The sequence below is a fragment of the Temnothorax longispinosus genome, chromosome 6 (genome assembly GCF_030848805.1).
Source record: "Temnothorax longispinosus isolate EJ_2023e chromosome 6, Tlon_JGU_v1, whole genome shotgun sequence".
Classification (NCBI taxonomy): domain Eukaryota; kingdom Metazoa; phylum Arthropoda; class Insecta; order Hymenoptera; family Formicidae; genus Temnothorax; species Temnothorax longispinosus.
The window spans coordinates 3,826,551-3,841,321 of NC_092363.1; the positions used below are offsets into that span (position 1 = coordinate 3,826,551).

Consider the following 14,771-nt stretch of genomic DNA (forward strand, 5'->3'; position numbering starts at 1 on the left):
CATGGGCACTGCAAATAATGTAAAAAATTACCCGTCTCGTTTAGATCTTTATAATTTTTATCCGTTTTTAATATATTTAGACTTATATCTCTAAACTTAAATCTTATTTAAATCTTTATTATTATTTTGAGTAAATATCGAAATTATTAGAATGGGATATTAAATCGTAAACTTATGTAAATTGCACATTGCGCATAGATAGGTGTGTGCTATCGGAATATGATACATTACTATTATTTTATTGCGTCAACTTTTCTCAACATTTCAGTTTACAGCACGACTTACAATCTGTAAATACATTTGTGTACGTATGTAAAAATACGCTAGAGTAGCACTACAGGAACGTACATTTTTCCTTCTATAAAATTATAAAAAATCGACGTCCCACGGAAGCCTTTTCTATTAAACTTTTCCTCCGTAAATAGTTTACAGACGTTTACTTATACGTGTGTGTGGATCTTTCATCACAAAATTACATGCCTTACTCGATCGACATTTGCGTTTTTCAGCGCTGAAGATACTATTTGTGAGGGAAACTAGAAAAAAGGAATAGGATACCTGGATATATCCTACTTAATAAATCTACGCTTCCCATATGCATAGGAAGTGTAATAGATTTATTAAATATCAGCTCTATGCAATCTTTCACAGGATAAAAGTCCTCGCATCGTTCTATAAGTATACAAAGTAATATGATAATGTGATACAGCAGTTGCAATTTACTTCATATTCGTATTTGGTCGCATAAATCGTAACAAACTGGACTGGCGTAAATATTTCGCTTGGCGGACGACAGTGTAATATAATTAGTTATTACAAAACGGTTTTACGTATATATATATATACATATATATAACTGTTAGCGAGTAAACCAGCGTGATATGTGAATTATACACGAAGTATGTGACTCGAAGTAACGGTGCTTTCACCTTTTTTGCTCGACATTCATTAAGGTAGAACGAGATATGCGAGAATTTACACACATATATATTGAAATATATATATTGATTACAAAATATCATACGTTATCACACACCAATTTTATTTCTACTAATTTATAAAATATATAAAAATCTTTAACAGTTTTCAAATGTCGGATACATGGACGTATAACGAATATTATAAATTAGAAAAAGTCAAAGAAAGTAATTAATCTGAGAAGTACAAGAAATCACACAATAACATTTTATTTCCATATTCTTCGCTAGTGAACGTCTTTCAGGCGTATTTCATGATATAAAATTCAACTGTTCAAGGTATAAAATGTTCAGTTGTAAAAAAACGTGAACGCGCATTGAGCTTTACATCTCATTTATTTAAATTTCACGTTTAACCGAGAATTTTTATTTGATTCAGAATCATTTAAAAGCTTTTTAATCAATTAATTAAAATTCTACAAATTATCGTTAATTGAAACCAATTAGCCCCTCTCTTCTCAACTCTCGTACCACGTATTTATAAATATCCCTAACTTATCCTCTTCAGCGACGGCAATCTTTTTTCCCAGAGAGACGCAAGTAAACGTCGTAAACTACCGTATCGAGAAGCGATAGGAAATAACAGAAACACAACTTTATATATATGTATTGTAGGTATATATTACAGTAATATTTTTATCTTAACGCGATGCACACTCGGTGTGGCACCGAAGTTACTCTACTACAGCCACGTAAATAAAGGTCGTTCCTCCTCTGTCCGAGATCCACCCAGATACCGTCGATCGTCGACGTGTCACGCGAGCGGATCAACCGCCTTTTAGGCGGTCAGCGTCTCCACGTTTTTCGATATCTCGTTGTTTAAGTCCTCGACCGTCTCGCGGCTCTCCGACGGCTCCGGCTTCACCGTTGACTCCGGTCCCGCGTTGCCTCCGTCGCGCGTCAGCTCGGTGTCGTTCTGCGGCTTCACGTCGATTATGCGAATGCGGAACGCAGTGCCGCTGAGAGCGTCGCCGGTCATGTAAGTCGTCTCGTTGACCGTCACCACGTGGCCGTTAATGATCTGCAATAAAACCATTTGCGGGAATCAGAGATTAGCTGCGTGTAATCAACGCGGTGCCGTCTTCGGTCTCTCTTATCGAGATACGAAGCCGCGCGTGAATTCAGTTTAAAAAAAAAGGCAATCCTCGCTACTGGAAATTGGTTTAACAATTTTCGAGCTCCCGTTCAATCTCCAAATGTTATCTGATTCGTTACAGCAATTTCTTCGGGAAGATATAGCGTAATGTGTACATACACGTGCCCCCCGAAGGAACCAGAACTGGTTCAGACAAGAGACGCAAGCGGGTTTATCGAACAGTTTGCAGCTCTACAATTGACAAACGCATCATCAAAATTAATTAAGCTTCATTATTGAAGAATCTGCAACGCCGCGTTTAGTACATGACAGTGCGATGTCTGCGATTTGCTCCGCTAACGAGAAGATACAGTGCTTCGGGATGAATTATTAGAAGCGGTCTATTTAATTAAACTTTCTACACCTTTCTACGCGTGAAAGCGCAATGAGGAAAGTCCCGTACAATACTTGTACAGTTTTTTTAACAAAATGCTAAGTCACGTCTCATTTTCACATGTCATCCTTTTTAATGCATCCTTCTTATATTTCACATTCACGTTTTAATTCCTCGACGTCTGAACGGCAGAGAAGTATTATTCGTAAACGAGCTTGATGCAAACCTCGATACTTTTTAATAAGAAGAACTGTCGATTTTAAATATCTCGATTTTGCAGATAATAATCGTTAATGAGAAAAGTGATCTAAAAAAGGGAAGAGATCTATCTCAGCTCCGTGGCGTCTCAGAAGAGACCTTTCCCCTTTTCTTCTTTTCTCTTTTTTTTCTGCCCGCGACTGTCGCGCGCGCGAATATCCGAGTTTCGGTGCCGGTGTCCGAGGAATGGAATTCGCGAGAGCGACGGGCGAACTTTTCGGCGGACGCAGTTATCCGCTTCCGGTAGTCGCGCTTTGTGCGGCAAGTCCGCATTACGCGTTAAGCGACTTACGTATCGGGGGGAGATCTGGCGGCGCGCAGATTCCGAGCGTGTAACAATACGCGACGGGAAATGCGGTAATCCGATCACCCCTCCCTCCCCCTCAACGCCGCACAGTCGGCACTCTCGTGCCATTGTTAAGGGGTTCCTCTCCCTTCTACCCGTCTTCCCGCCCGTGTAACTCCGTCGTCATCTCGTTGCTGCAGTTTACACGTGTACGTAAATTGCTGGCGATGCATTATCTCTCCGCGAAGCGTCCGGTCCGGGCCGGGCCGGGCCAGCGCGACGCGACGCGACGCGGAGCTTCCTCTCCGCGTGGGATTATTTTACTCCGCTCTCTTAGCGAACGCATCGGCACCGTTGTTGATTCGCCTCTCTCGACGATCGGTTTCCGAAGCCGAAATTTGATTTCCCGAGAACACGCGGCGCGCCGAACAGGATTTTAGAAAGAGCCCCGGCGATAATCATAGATCTTTGGCGAACGGCGACGAAATAATTAATTGTGGATTATTGATTTCTAATTTGTAAATTGGGTCCTGTCGAGTATTTACCTTAGTTGTGGAGGTCGTGTTCGCTCCTTCAGGAATCTTGACGTCCGTGATATCGGGCATGTTCCAGAAGTAGTTTAAGAGATTTTGCCTAAGTCTGTGGAGAGTATCTGAAAAAATAAGAAACATAAGCGAATATTGGAAAGAGAGTCCTTGTAAATATATACAGTAATCTATGTAAATCCGTGTGATGCTTTTTAAATTGTCAATTTTTAAATTGGCTGCTTGATTTCATTTGCAAATGTCAGTAACAACGACATCCGGTAAACTGTCCTCGATAATGGACGAAATTTAAACGAATTTAAAGCAGGCGTAAGCACCGGTGACTGTTTAAAAAATATTTGTCAAGCATCTGGGGATGACGCGCTTATTAGAATCGCGTGCAATCGTCGGACAACAAAATTGCGCTTCCGTGATTTTTGATTTAGGAAATGAAGCATGGAGTGACGGACCCATTGATCCGAACGATAATCAATTTACAAAAAAAGTAGGAGAAAATCCCTATAAATATTTAATTTATAGTAAAGCTCTCGTTAATCGACGCACACATAATTTTCATCTAATATTTACCATTTTTAATAAATATCTATCATATCATATATCTTTTTTACCGCTTTATTTTTAATCTGTAATATTATATTTTTAAATTATTGTCGAATGTTCGCCGCTTAATTTTTAAGTTTATCCGACAAGTACTGCCTACCTAATTAAAAATCGCGTTGTAGACAGCCACACTCAAGATCGGTACGCATTGGCGTAGCAATTTTTGTCGAGATTCTTGCAGAGCCATTTAACGACTGCGTTCCGCCGTTGTCTCCGCCTGGCTACCGTTCCGTTTCATTTTAACGATTCAATAGTGCTTTATTGCGATCGGGCGTGAATCAGGTCGCGGTTCGTGTGCACGCTAGCACGGCAAGTCAAGAGCCGAATGGCGCATCACAAACAATAAATGAGACACGTAACATGTCCGTGTCTCCTTTCGGATCTCGAAAAGAACCGTGTGCACATCCAAGAGTCAGGCGTCTCGAAAACGAACGTGATAATCGAGTCTATTTAACGGCGCGCGTTTACGTTCTCTCTTTCTCTCCGCTATAATGTAAAATTATTTCTCCAAACGATCAGTAATTACTACAGTAATTATTACCGTAATTTAAATAGCGATGCAGTCGAACGGAATTTAATTTAAGTTATTAGAGATTATTAACAAATTCTTCGTACTTTTTAAAATTTTTAATATCGACCCTGTCTATTCTTTTCTCCCTCTTGCTGTCTCTCTCTCTCTCTCTCTCTCGCCATCATCTCAGTTCTTCTACATAATTTGAATCTCCTTGAATAAATATTTATATGCGAGAATATTTACATGTCTACGGACTCGCATGTCATTATGCAATTCCCGCGCAAGTTACGCGATAAGACGTTGCCGTTACGTGTTATAAATAAAATGGTGGTTGAGATCCCGCGACCCAGTATTTTGTAAAATGTAATAATAATTTATGCCGTGATCGAATAGCATGTATACGCGAGAAAACGGAGAAGACGTCGACCGTGCTGATAAATTTTGCATACTTTATTGCGCTTACAATGCGATTGCCGGAATAAAATAGTCGACTGTATCGGCTGATTATTGCTGTGTGGAATCTCAATGAGGACGCGCGCCGGGCCAGCATATTATTCGACACTGGCTTCGTTTGCATACAGAAAAATTTGCAATATGAGGGTGAGAGGGGAAACGGCATCGGATATGCCGCTGAAATCGGCGCGTTACCGGCTCTTTGCACGCGATAATTTTAATTAGCTGGCAAAACGGCCTGTTATTGTTAAAAATGGCCCGTCCGTAATTTTCATTTATTTCGAAATTCGACGCGAGCCGAATACGAAGCGGCGCGATTTATCAAAAACGCTAAATCAGCGAAAGGAAATACCGCAATCGATTCGGCAAGTTTAGCGAGCAACAAGTAACAATTTTGTCATACGAGTCGCGCGGATCGTTAAGTAATTTGTAGTAAAAATATTTAAAAATGCAAATTTCGGCGATATTTTCATCGGGATGAAATTTAGTGTCGGTTTAACGTTACGCTTATCTAATAACGATGATATAAATGAGCGAATTTGAAATTAAATCTACGCTGGCGATTTTGCGTAAAATAAAATCAGCGCGATCGTTACTCGTTACCTTTTAATGGTGATTTAAATCTCATAGGAATGATTATTGTTCGGTCGTCGCCGTGACGTTCTGCAAACTTTATTTACAAACTAATTTTAATTTATCTTCTATGAAATTAGGCACGGTGACAATGTTATTGTACTTGTTGACAAGTACAAACAAGATTGATAAATTATCAGCTTTTGATGGCAACATAAATATCCTACAGAGCTCTGATTTATAAAATGACAAGTCGCCGAACTGGTTACGAAAGTTCAATAGAAGGTCAACTACTGGTCTGAGACATATTTAACATGAATATATTTCGGTTTCACGGTTACGTCGTAGCATGATCGTGCTCTAAATGTTTGTACATGAAAAACACCTCGAAATTATCGGCTACGAATTAATCCAAGGCTAAGAAAGAAATAGCGAATAGAGGCACACGTGTTGTATAAGATCTATATGAAAATTAATTAATTTCTAAGAGATCCTCGCAATTTAAATAATTTTTTTAGATGTATTTTCTAATTTGTTAAAATTATATTTTTAATTAGAGAAAATGTCATTTACGGTCCGGTCTTACACTATCAAATTCAGCGTTAAATTCAACTCAATTTGAGTCATTTTTATCCATTCCTATAGTCGTCGCTGCTCCTACTCAATATATCGTTAATTTAACTAAAACAATGTTAATTTAACTAAGCCAATGGAGTTAAAATAATACTGTGTTAAAATAATGAATTTCGACACACACATGATAGCTAAAAGTAACAAAGTGTTATTTACCTAACAAGGTATTGGTTTAAATTTCATATGTAACAATGTAGTAGCCTAATAATAATATTGTATTATAAAAATATAATAATATATTTTTTCCAAATTCAGTAAACTGCATACCGATTTTATTATATCTCTTTTCTCATTTCGTTTAGAATTGAGGTTTCGTGTGGACGACGATAGTTCGGTCATCGCCATTCGTATTAAATTCCAAAATTATTCGTAATGCTAAAATAATAAACAGCTCGTGAAATGATCGGGAAATTGGCATCCGTAGGCACCCGCTGGCGCTCCCGGTTCCCCAGGCCCATTTCCAATCCGCTGGCCTCCCACGGCGCGGCGCCGCGTCACGCGGATTTGAATAACGATTCATCGAGTCGCGCAATCAACGATTATACCGTAAATTGCCGTCCCATTCGATGTCGATGGTTGCTTTCAGTCCCCCGGATTACGAATTATACCGGCGCGGCGCGGCGCGGCATGGCGGATCGGGACCGATTATCGTCTTTCTCGTTGCTTTTGGCGGCGGCGCACCGTTAAAATCCTCTCAATGGTGAAAGTGATCTGATAAACTTTGCGGCTCTCTCTCTCGTGTGCCGACCTTGAGGCCGCGCGCGCTCGATCCCGCCGGCAACCTTTGCTTTGTGATCGATATTTCGTTGCCTTCCAATCCATTGCGAAAACCTTTTGCCTTTGTCGTGAGGCAAAAAGTGCTCCTTTTTTTCGCTTCTCCCTTCGAACGTCTCGTTCTTATCTCCGTCCTGATCGCGCGGGAAAGGAGCGCACGAATTTCTCGAAGCGTGTCAGCGAATTTCTGATTCCGTGCAGCGCGCACATTGCAGCGACGAGCGGTCTCGGCTCGCGCGCGCGGCGCGGAGCGGTCGAATCTCCGCTCTCACTTCGGTCGATCGGACGCACAGTATGTAATGTAATCAAAGCTTCGAGCTTGACGTCACACGGCGACTTGAGCGTGTCGCGACTTGCAAATAGGCATACTGCTGAAACTATTCGTAGCGGTCTGCATTCTGCACGAGTGCCCGGTGGGATTTGATATATGAGATAGACGTAAAGGATCGCATACGGCTACGCATATGCAACTCACGAATTTAACTCCGTCCTCGTGTCCGCGAGCCTTTGTCATTCGCCCAACAAGTCGATCAAAAGTTTAATTTTAGTAATAAAATCTAAACACTTCTTAATGCCCATGCACCTTTTATATATACATATCTTGTTTATATTTTTCCCCCTAGATATATCTTTAATATTTAAAGCGCTTTACATCGGGACTTATAGTATAGTTACGTAAAAATTAAAAATGCTTGACAAATCGTTACTCGGACGGATGATTGAATCTCGTAAAAATTCAACATTGGTATATGTTCGTAAAATGTCAAAAAATATCGTGAAATTCATTAAGCCTCTCCCTTTAATAAATTTTCCCGATAAATTACTCCGCGCCGAGTTCTCGCCGAATTTATCTATCAATTTATCAATTCATTAATTTATTAATTTGCCATATGCGCACGGTTGCGGTGTATACGGAGGCGCGTCCATCCTGCTATCTCGCAAAATATATATCCCGCACGAGAGAGCGACTCTTTGAAAATAGCGGAGGTCGCGAGTAGTCGCGCCAATTAATTTTCCTGCGTGCGACCTGTTAATTTTCTCTGAAAAATTTAATTTTCGGTTGCGCTTTAATCACGCCGCGCGCGATATCAAGTTAAATTTCAGGATAGGGAAAAGCTTTCTTTCCTGAAAGGGACTGGCGGCCTGAAAAAGGGATCAGCGCTCGAGAAAAACTCGTAATGACATTAAACTGTGAAACTATCAATACTCTGGTGCTTTATATCTATATATCTATAGTTTCCATACATAAATTTATATTACATATTTGTTAAAAGAACCCAACACAATTTATTTATTTCTCATGTTAGACGAATTGTTTGGTACGAATAAACTGCATATCTAAAATATATTTTCTAGTTGCAATCTTCTTCAGAAGCAATCTCCTTTTATCTTTAGCATTAACAATTTATTTAATGAAATAGGTGTTTTTAATTTAATGCAGTGTTTAATATCAGGCAGGTGCTTAATCTATTGTATGTTAAAATGTATTCATATTTAACCCTTAAATGCCACACCTTTCAAGAATCTCATAAATGACACATGGGAGGGGGGGGGTCTAAAAGACCCCAGCATGAAAAATGTCTCCTTACTCATTGATTTTTTGATATTTAGTTATGAAAATTATTTTCAATGTTGTTCAAGGCTTAGAAAAGAGAATAAAATGCTTATATTGTTAAAATTTCAATTTCAACATAGTATAAAAAATTAAGTAAACTGAGTACTGCTAAGTGTACAACCGGGTAGGTCAATCACTCAACTATCATCAATGGGAGCATGAGCTCCATTTTTGGGGGGAACATTTGAAAATACATCATTGTAAAGGGTCTGGGGTCCGCTGGACCCCGGGTGGCATTTAAGGGTTAATATAATTTTTAAATACGCGGTTTTTCCTCTAAATAATTTTTTGCACTAATGTTGATGCGGGAGTTACGGATTATTTATAGCGTTCGCATTATTTCATCGATAGCTCGTTCGCGAGCTTAGCGTTTAACGTCGCCGACCTTTACCCGCTGCGCTACTTCGAAAGGCCATGAAACGCGACGTTCATAGTCGCAACAGATTTTATTCTGTTGGGCGCGCTACACACGTGCCGCGTCTCGCCCACCTATACCTACCTGCACGCCGGATCTCGGGATCACCTTGTTACGAATTCCACGCGATAACACCGTTAATCACGCCGATCGATCGACCACCTTTCCTCGTCGCGCGTTTTCAGTGTTTTTACGGCCGCGCAAAAATATGCATGTATACGGAGGTATTTGTCACTGGCGACGCGCGCGCCAAATTCCACGGGTTGGTAATACACAGGGATAGCAATAGGATGACAGGGAAGAGGTCTGATGTAAAATTCCAAATCTCGTTTTTTTTTTTCAGACAAAGACTGTTATCTCAATTGTCAATAATTATTGTTTTGTCTGAATACGAATTTGCGATGTCACGTTATCGCCGACAATCAAATTTGGCGACCGTATAGGTATTTAACTAAATACGAATATAAACTTCCGAAGAAATAAATGTAAAAAAGGATGATCATATGCTCAAGTTAACACGATTATCGTGCAAAAAGTTAAAATTTACTTATATCTTTTTATAGACGAATTAATATCGTCGGTATTGGATTTCTGAGGTGCCAAGAAACGGCGTTCAATATTGCATTACGTTCTATAAAATCCGAATTTACGGAGTTTTATATCGATCGACTCTTTCTCTCGCTCTGAGGAAATCTGTAACTTTTCGTAACGCGTTTTTGTAATCGCAACTTGGGGCTAATTAGGACAATATTTTCTGGTAATTGCTTTCATTTCATTAGAATACCACGGCTACCTGTTATTCTTTCTCTCGCCGGGGTGTAACGCTGTAGTAGTTACCGTATATCGATTAACGGCGCGACGGACGTAACACCGTACAGCCACTCTATATAGCTATACATCTCGCGATAAGAACCGCAGATAGCGCTTATACGTGCATTAAGGAAATTGCGCCAAAGTCGCCTCCATTTCGGGGAATCGCGCGAATTTTTCAGGCCGCGATTCCCCGCTCGCTCGTTCCCCCATGTAAAAACTTTTGCTCATTCGGATGCATATTCGACGTTTGACGCATATTGTTTGGGCTCTATAAATATTTATAAAAACGCGCGTCGCGTGCGCGAAACGCATGAAAATATTTAACGAGAATTTTGTTAAATATTAGTTAGTAAAAAGGCACGAAAATATACATCCAACGCGAATGGCTTTTTCACGTTTTGTTTAACTCCGTTTGCACACGCCGAGTAGTTTCCGAGATCGATCGGCGGGGGGGGGGGAGGGGACAACGTTCGAGATAAACAGGTTTTTCAGATGTATTTCGTTGCGATTCCGACCGTAACGTGTACATTCATCTTCTGCAAATTTCTTCGGCGCATAACCGTAGGAATACGGAGACGTTACGTATCAGCGTCGGTTTGTATTTGTCTATTCTATATTTACTCTTCCGGAAGAGGAAGTAAGAGGAAGCGAGGCGTAACTTTACTGTTTTCTTTCTAGATTCCAATCAGAAAAATCTTTTTTTTTATTTCGCCACGTACTCATCCTATACAAGAATACTTACGACCCAAATTTTATTCTTAAATATTCCAGCAGGCTATTTTTGTTCTTTCCCGACGATTATTTCGCCTTTAATGACGTCTATTTAAATCTTTTGGAATTTTGATGGCGCTGACTCCGGTCGAGCGCGGCGTAAATTTTTTACGAAAATCTGGCATACGATGCGCGCACGAATCACATTAATGCGGATCCAGTTTCGCATGCGGATTCCCTTAAATGCGATCATCGATGGTAGCCAAATAGCGATACATTGTCGGAGTGAAGGCATGACCTACGGGCACGATATCGTTTCGCGATAGATCCAGAGCTCGAATTGTTGCGCAACGAGAGTGACGGGCGGCACGTACGCGCCCAAACACAAATAAGCGACTCATTACCCGCTAGACATTATTACCGTGGTCTCGCACACACGCATATACGCATATACATACACATACACACATATACACGCAAGTCGTATGACCGGCGTATCTCCCAGTCGAACTGGTTTACTGGGAGATTGTTGATCATCCTAGAACGCGGAAGAGCGGAAGTTGCCTTCCGTAAAGCAGCGATAATCTGCGGAATACGCGCATGGTGCAGTGCCGACTTAATGCACCGACAACGCGGATATTTGAAATTCTAATTATTATTATCTGTTTAGAAAGGAAGGAGATACATATTTATGTTTTACAGAAAACGTATCTTGCTCGTAAAAAAAGCCTTGTCTCTTTTAACTTTTATTCAAACTACCTGTTTCTCAAAATAAAGGTTCAAGCTTAGTTTTAAAAAGTAACATATTTCTTCATACGTCTAAATAAATTTCAATGTGTTCCACATGATGTGTAACAAACATATTTATGAAGGTAAATATTGGATTTGCAAGCTGATTTTAGCTTTAAAATTTGTTTGTAACCTCAATATATTTATACTCGGATAAATATGTGCCGAGATCTGCTTCAAAGCAACAAACTATTATTGTGAAAGATATTTGTGTATGCATAAAATAATAAAACATTGCACTAATAATTAATATTGAAATAAATGGCTGTTGATTAGTCGGCCGTACGTGGACACCGGCTAAGCAAGACTCGTCCGAAGCGAACGACGGAAATTGGTACGACGCGGTAATTGGTATACCATAAATAATACCAAATGTCCCTGTAGGCGTAGACTGACGGAAGTTACGCTCAGACAAACCGCATGTAAGCGGGATATGAGGCTGACGCGCGCGATGCAATCGTGGATGCACATTGCATTTCCGGCCGCCCGTACGATGCGTGCGCGATATTTGCGCACGCCTCTATGATCCACCTGTCACAGGCACACAAATTCGCACTCTCGCGTGTACCGCGCGTTCGCGAATCTCTGTGTCGGGGCGCGTAGAAGTGCGGAGGCGCTAATGAAAATAACGGGTTGCGTTCGCGCCTGTATTTAACGTCTGATTTGATGCGGCCATAAAGTTCCTATTTTCAGCGCGTATTCAACGTCAAAAATACCACACTCATTTCGTATTTTCATTAAATACAGGCATTTGCATCGGATGAATAAAATCGATAGTTTACCGCGGATGTATATCTAGCGATGAAACACGCGATGAAAATGTGAACGAATGTGCGCGTACTGATAAAAATTAGTTCATATTATTTTGGAAAAATACCATAGATGACATGAAATTTTATTCTCCTCAGCTAATTACTATGGTACTTTTTTCCATTTTGTTACAATTATTTCTTTCCTCGTTTTCTCTCTTTCTCTTTCATTCGAATATATACATATTTCCTTATTTTTAACTACATAGCAAATAAAGAGAGATAATTAAATTTGAAACAGAGCAATAAGAGGGACAAATCCATATTGGAAATCAAAACTGTATTATAGACATAGATCTTCTCTCGAGATAATTGTAAATATTACGTACCAGAAAATAAATTCGGCATAGCGAAGTCGAAGGCCACAGTGTCAAAGTCATCTCTGTCCTCGTCAGACGAATCATATCCTATACCTGTAATAAAAATAGTCATTTTTAGTACGCGATGCACTTTGTACGATAAAACGTGCTTGCAAAATCTTAACATAAATCTTAAAATTGAAATACATCAAGTCTAGACGAATTATTTATATTTTTCATCAGATTTTCCTTAAAGCAATGTATTTTAAATTCCTTTCTTTTCGTTCTCTTTTAAATATAATGATGCATATAAAGATTTCTATAGAAATATCGTGGCAGTAGCACCTGCTTAATGACAAAGTTTAAATGGTTTTGCAGGTTTTTTTTAGATACGTCAAAATTACATTTTCCCCAGCGTTTTCAACTACTTGATCGATAATTGGCTCTTACGAAGTCATGAGTAATTACGTTATTGATGTATATAATCGTCTATTCAATTATACTATTATTCAATTATTATTATTTAATCAATTTTACTTTATATCTTATACATCTTTTTCGATGCATGTAAAAGTTAAAATACGTCATATCGATGTGATCGGACTTATTCTGCAATTTATTTAGGACGGCGCTATTTAAAACTTCCTTCTCACGTTCACCGTGGCAGTGCAGCGCGTTGCGACGATATACACACGGAAAAGTCATAATCGCCCGGGCAATTAGCCGCGAAATAACCATTAATTACATCATACATCATCCAATCCAGATAGTGGTGTGCTCGTGAAGGATTTCTAACGAATATTACCGACCGGTGTGGCCACGACACCTCAAATCCATGTGAATTTTTCTGCAAAACTGTCCGATGTAGTAATATTTAACTTTCGGTGAATAAAACGAAAGAACATGTTAAAAATAATTTCACGAATTTTTGCAAATTTTTCCATTGCTGCTGTCGTAATGGAACGAAAAATTTTCCATAGAGAATACAAACTTTGATAAAAAAAAAAAAAATATATTAATTTTAGGTTTTGTCGAAAAGATGAAAAGTTCGTCACGTTGATATCAGATAATGTACGTTAAAAGATCCGATAAAAGATATATTGAAAAATTAGGGGTAAAGGAAACGAGGACGAAAGTGACAATGATGTGAGGATAAAGATGAGGATGTGCCAACGATATGTTCACATCGCCGGCGTGATCGTGGCGTTTCCACCGATTATCCAATTCGGTCGTCGTCAATTCGCATTGACGGGCGGGAGTGTAGGTGTCAATTTCAGTCAATCTATTCCCCTTCTGCATGCAAGAAGCGGAGTAACGCGGCGGACCCGAGAAAATCCCGCGAGCGTGCGCGAGCTCACAACTGAAAAACGGCGGCGGAGATTGATAGAGCACAGCCCCGAAACGCCCCTGAAACGGAATTGCGTTAAAGGGCCGATCTTATCGAATCGTATTCGCGGAAAAATCGATTCACCGGCGTGATATTAATTCCCAGTGAAAACGGGATACGTGTCACAAATTAAATTGTTAATTTCGCGGGATTGATAAAACACGGGCCCGCGCTCCGTTATCGATCGCTCGATAAAAGCACAAATTTTCATCGCGTAAGAGATTAATAATACGTTACGAATTTATGTGTCCACTATGCATTACCGCGTTGATAAATAGTGACAATTAATTATTTACATTGCGAAATACAACGTGTGAAATATATGAATGTCTATCGGGTCCGTTGTGCTTTAATACTTTACCGATATTGTTGATTATTGCGATGCTGCTATTTTTGCGCTTTAATTGAGAGAACGAAGGTACGCTTTTACCTCAAAAATATAATCTGTGACAATTTTTTGCTAGATTGGTTATATAACATTCGGTGCTTTCACGCGGCGCGCGCGCGCGCGCGCGCGTTAAGGAGCTACATTAGTATGAAGAGCAATATAAATATTCATACAAATATACACGCTACAACGGAATTAATTCTTTCTGTAAATAATTTTCAATTTATATACGCCTTATAAATTGCGTGGACTCCTTCGTGATTACCGGGCCGCCCTCTCCGCCGTGGTGGGTATTTCGCCAGTAAATCTAGTTGTCCGGCACCAATGTGCAAATTCTGCGTGATGGATGTAGGATAGCGCTTGAACGGCCTGCGGCACCGCGCGCCGCGCTCACGGGCGTTGTTCCCCTGAGAAATTTCCGCCGGATCGATCTATCGGGTCCGCTCGTTTTTTATACTTCCTA

The 14,771-nt window shown here is 39.9% G+C and overlaps 1 protein-coding gene across 1 annotated transcript in view; it reads right to left on the reverse strand.

Annotated features, from left to right (window-relative positions):
- Positions 1-218: 218 nt before the first annotated feature.
- LOC139814985 (icarapin-like) overlaps positions 219-14,771 on the reverse strand; it is a 28,775-nt gene continuing 14,222 nt past the window's right edge. Inside the window, exons 2-4 of the mRNA XM_071781543.1 lie at positions 12,564-12,647; positions 3,536-3,642; positions 219-1,998 (exon numbers count right to left, since the gene is read on the reverse strand). Of these exons, the coding sequence (XP_071637644.1) occupies positions 1,756-1,998; positions 3,536-3,642; positions 12,564-12,647 (434 nt within the window). The 3' untranslated portion in view covers positions 219-1,755. The remainder of the gene's footprint in view (positions 1,999-3,535; positions 3,643-12,563; positions 12,648-14,771) is intronic.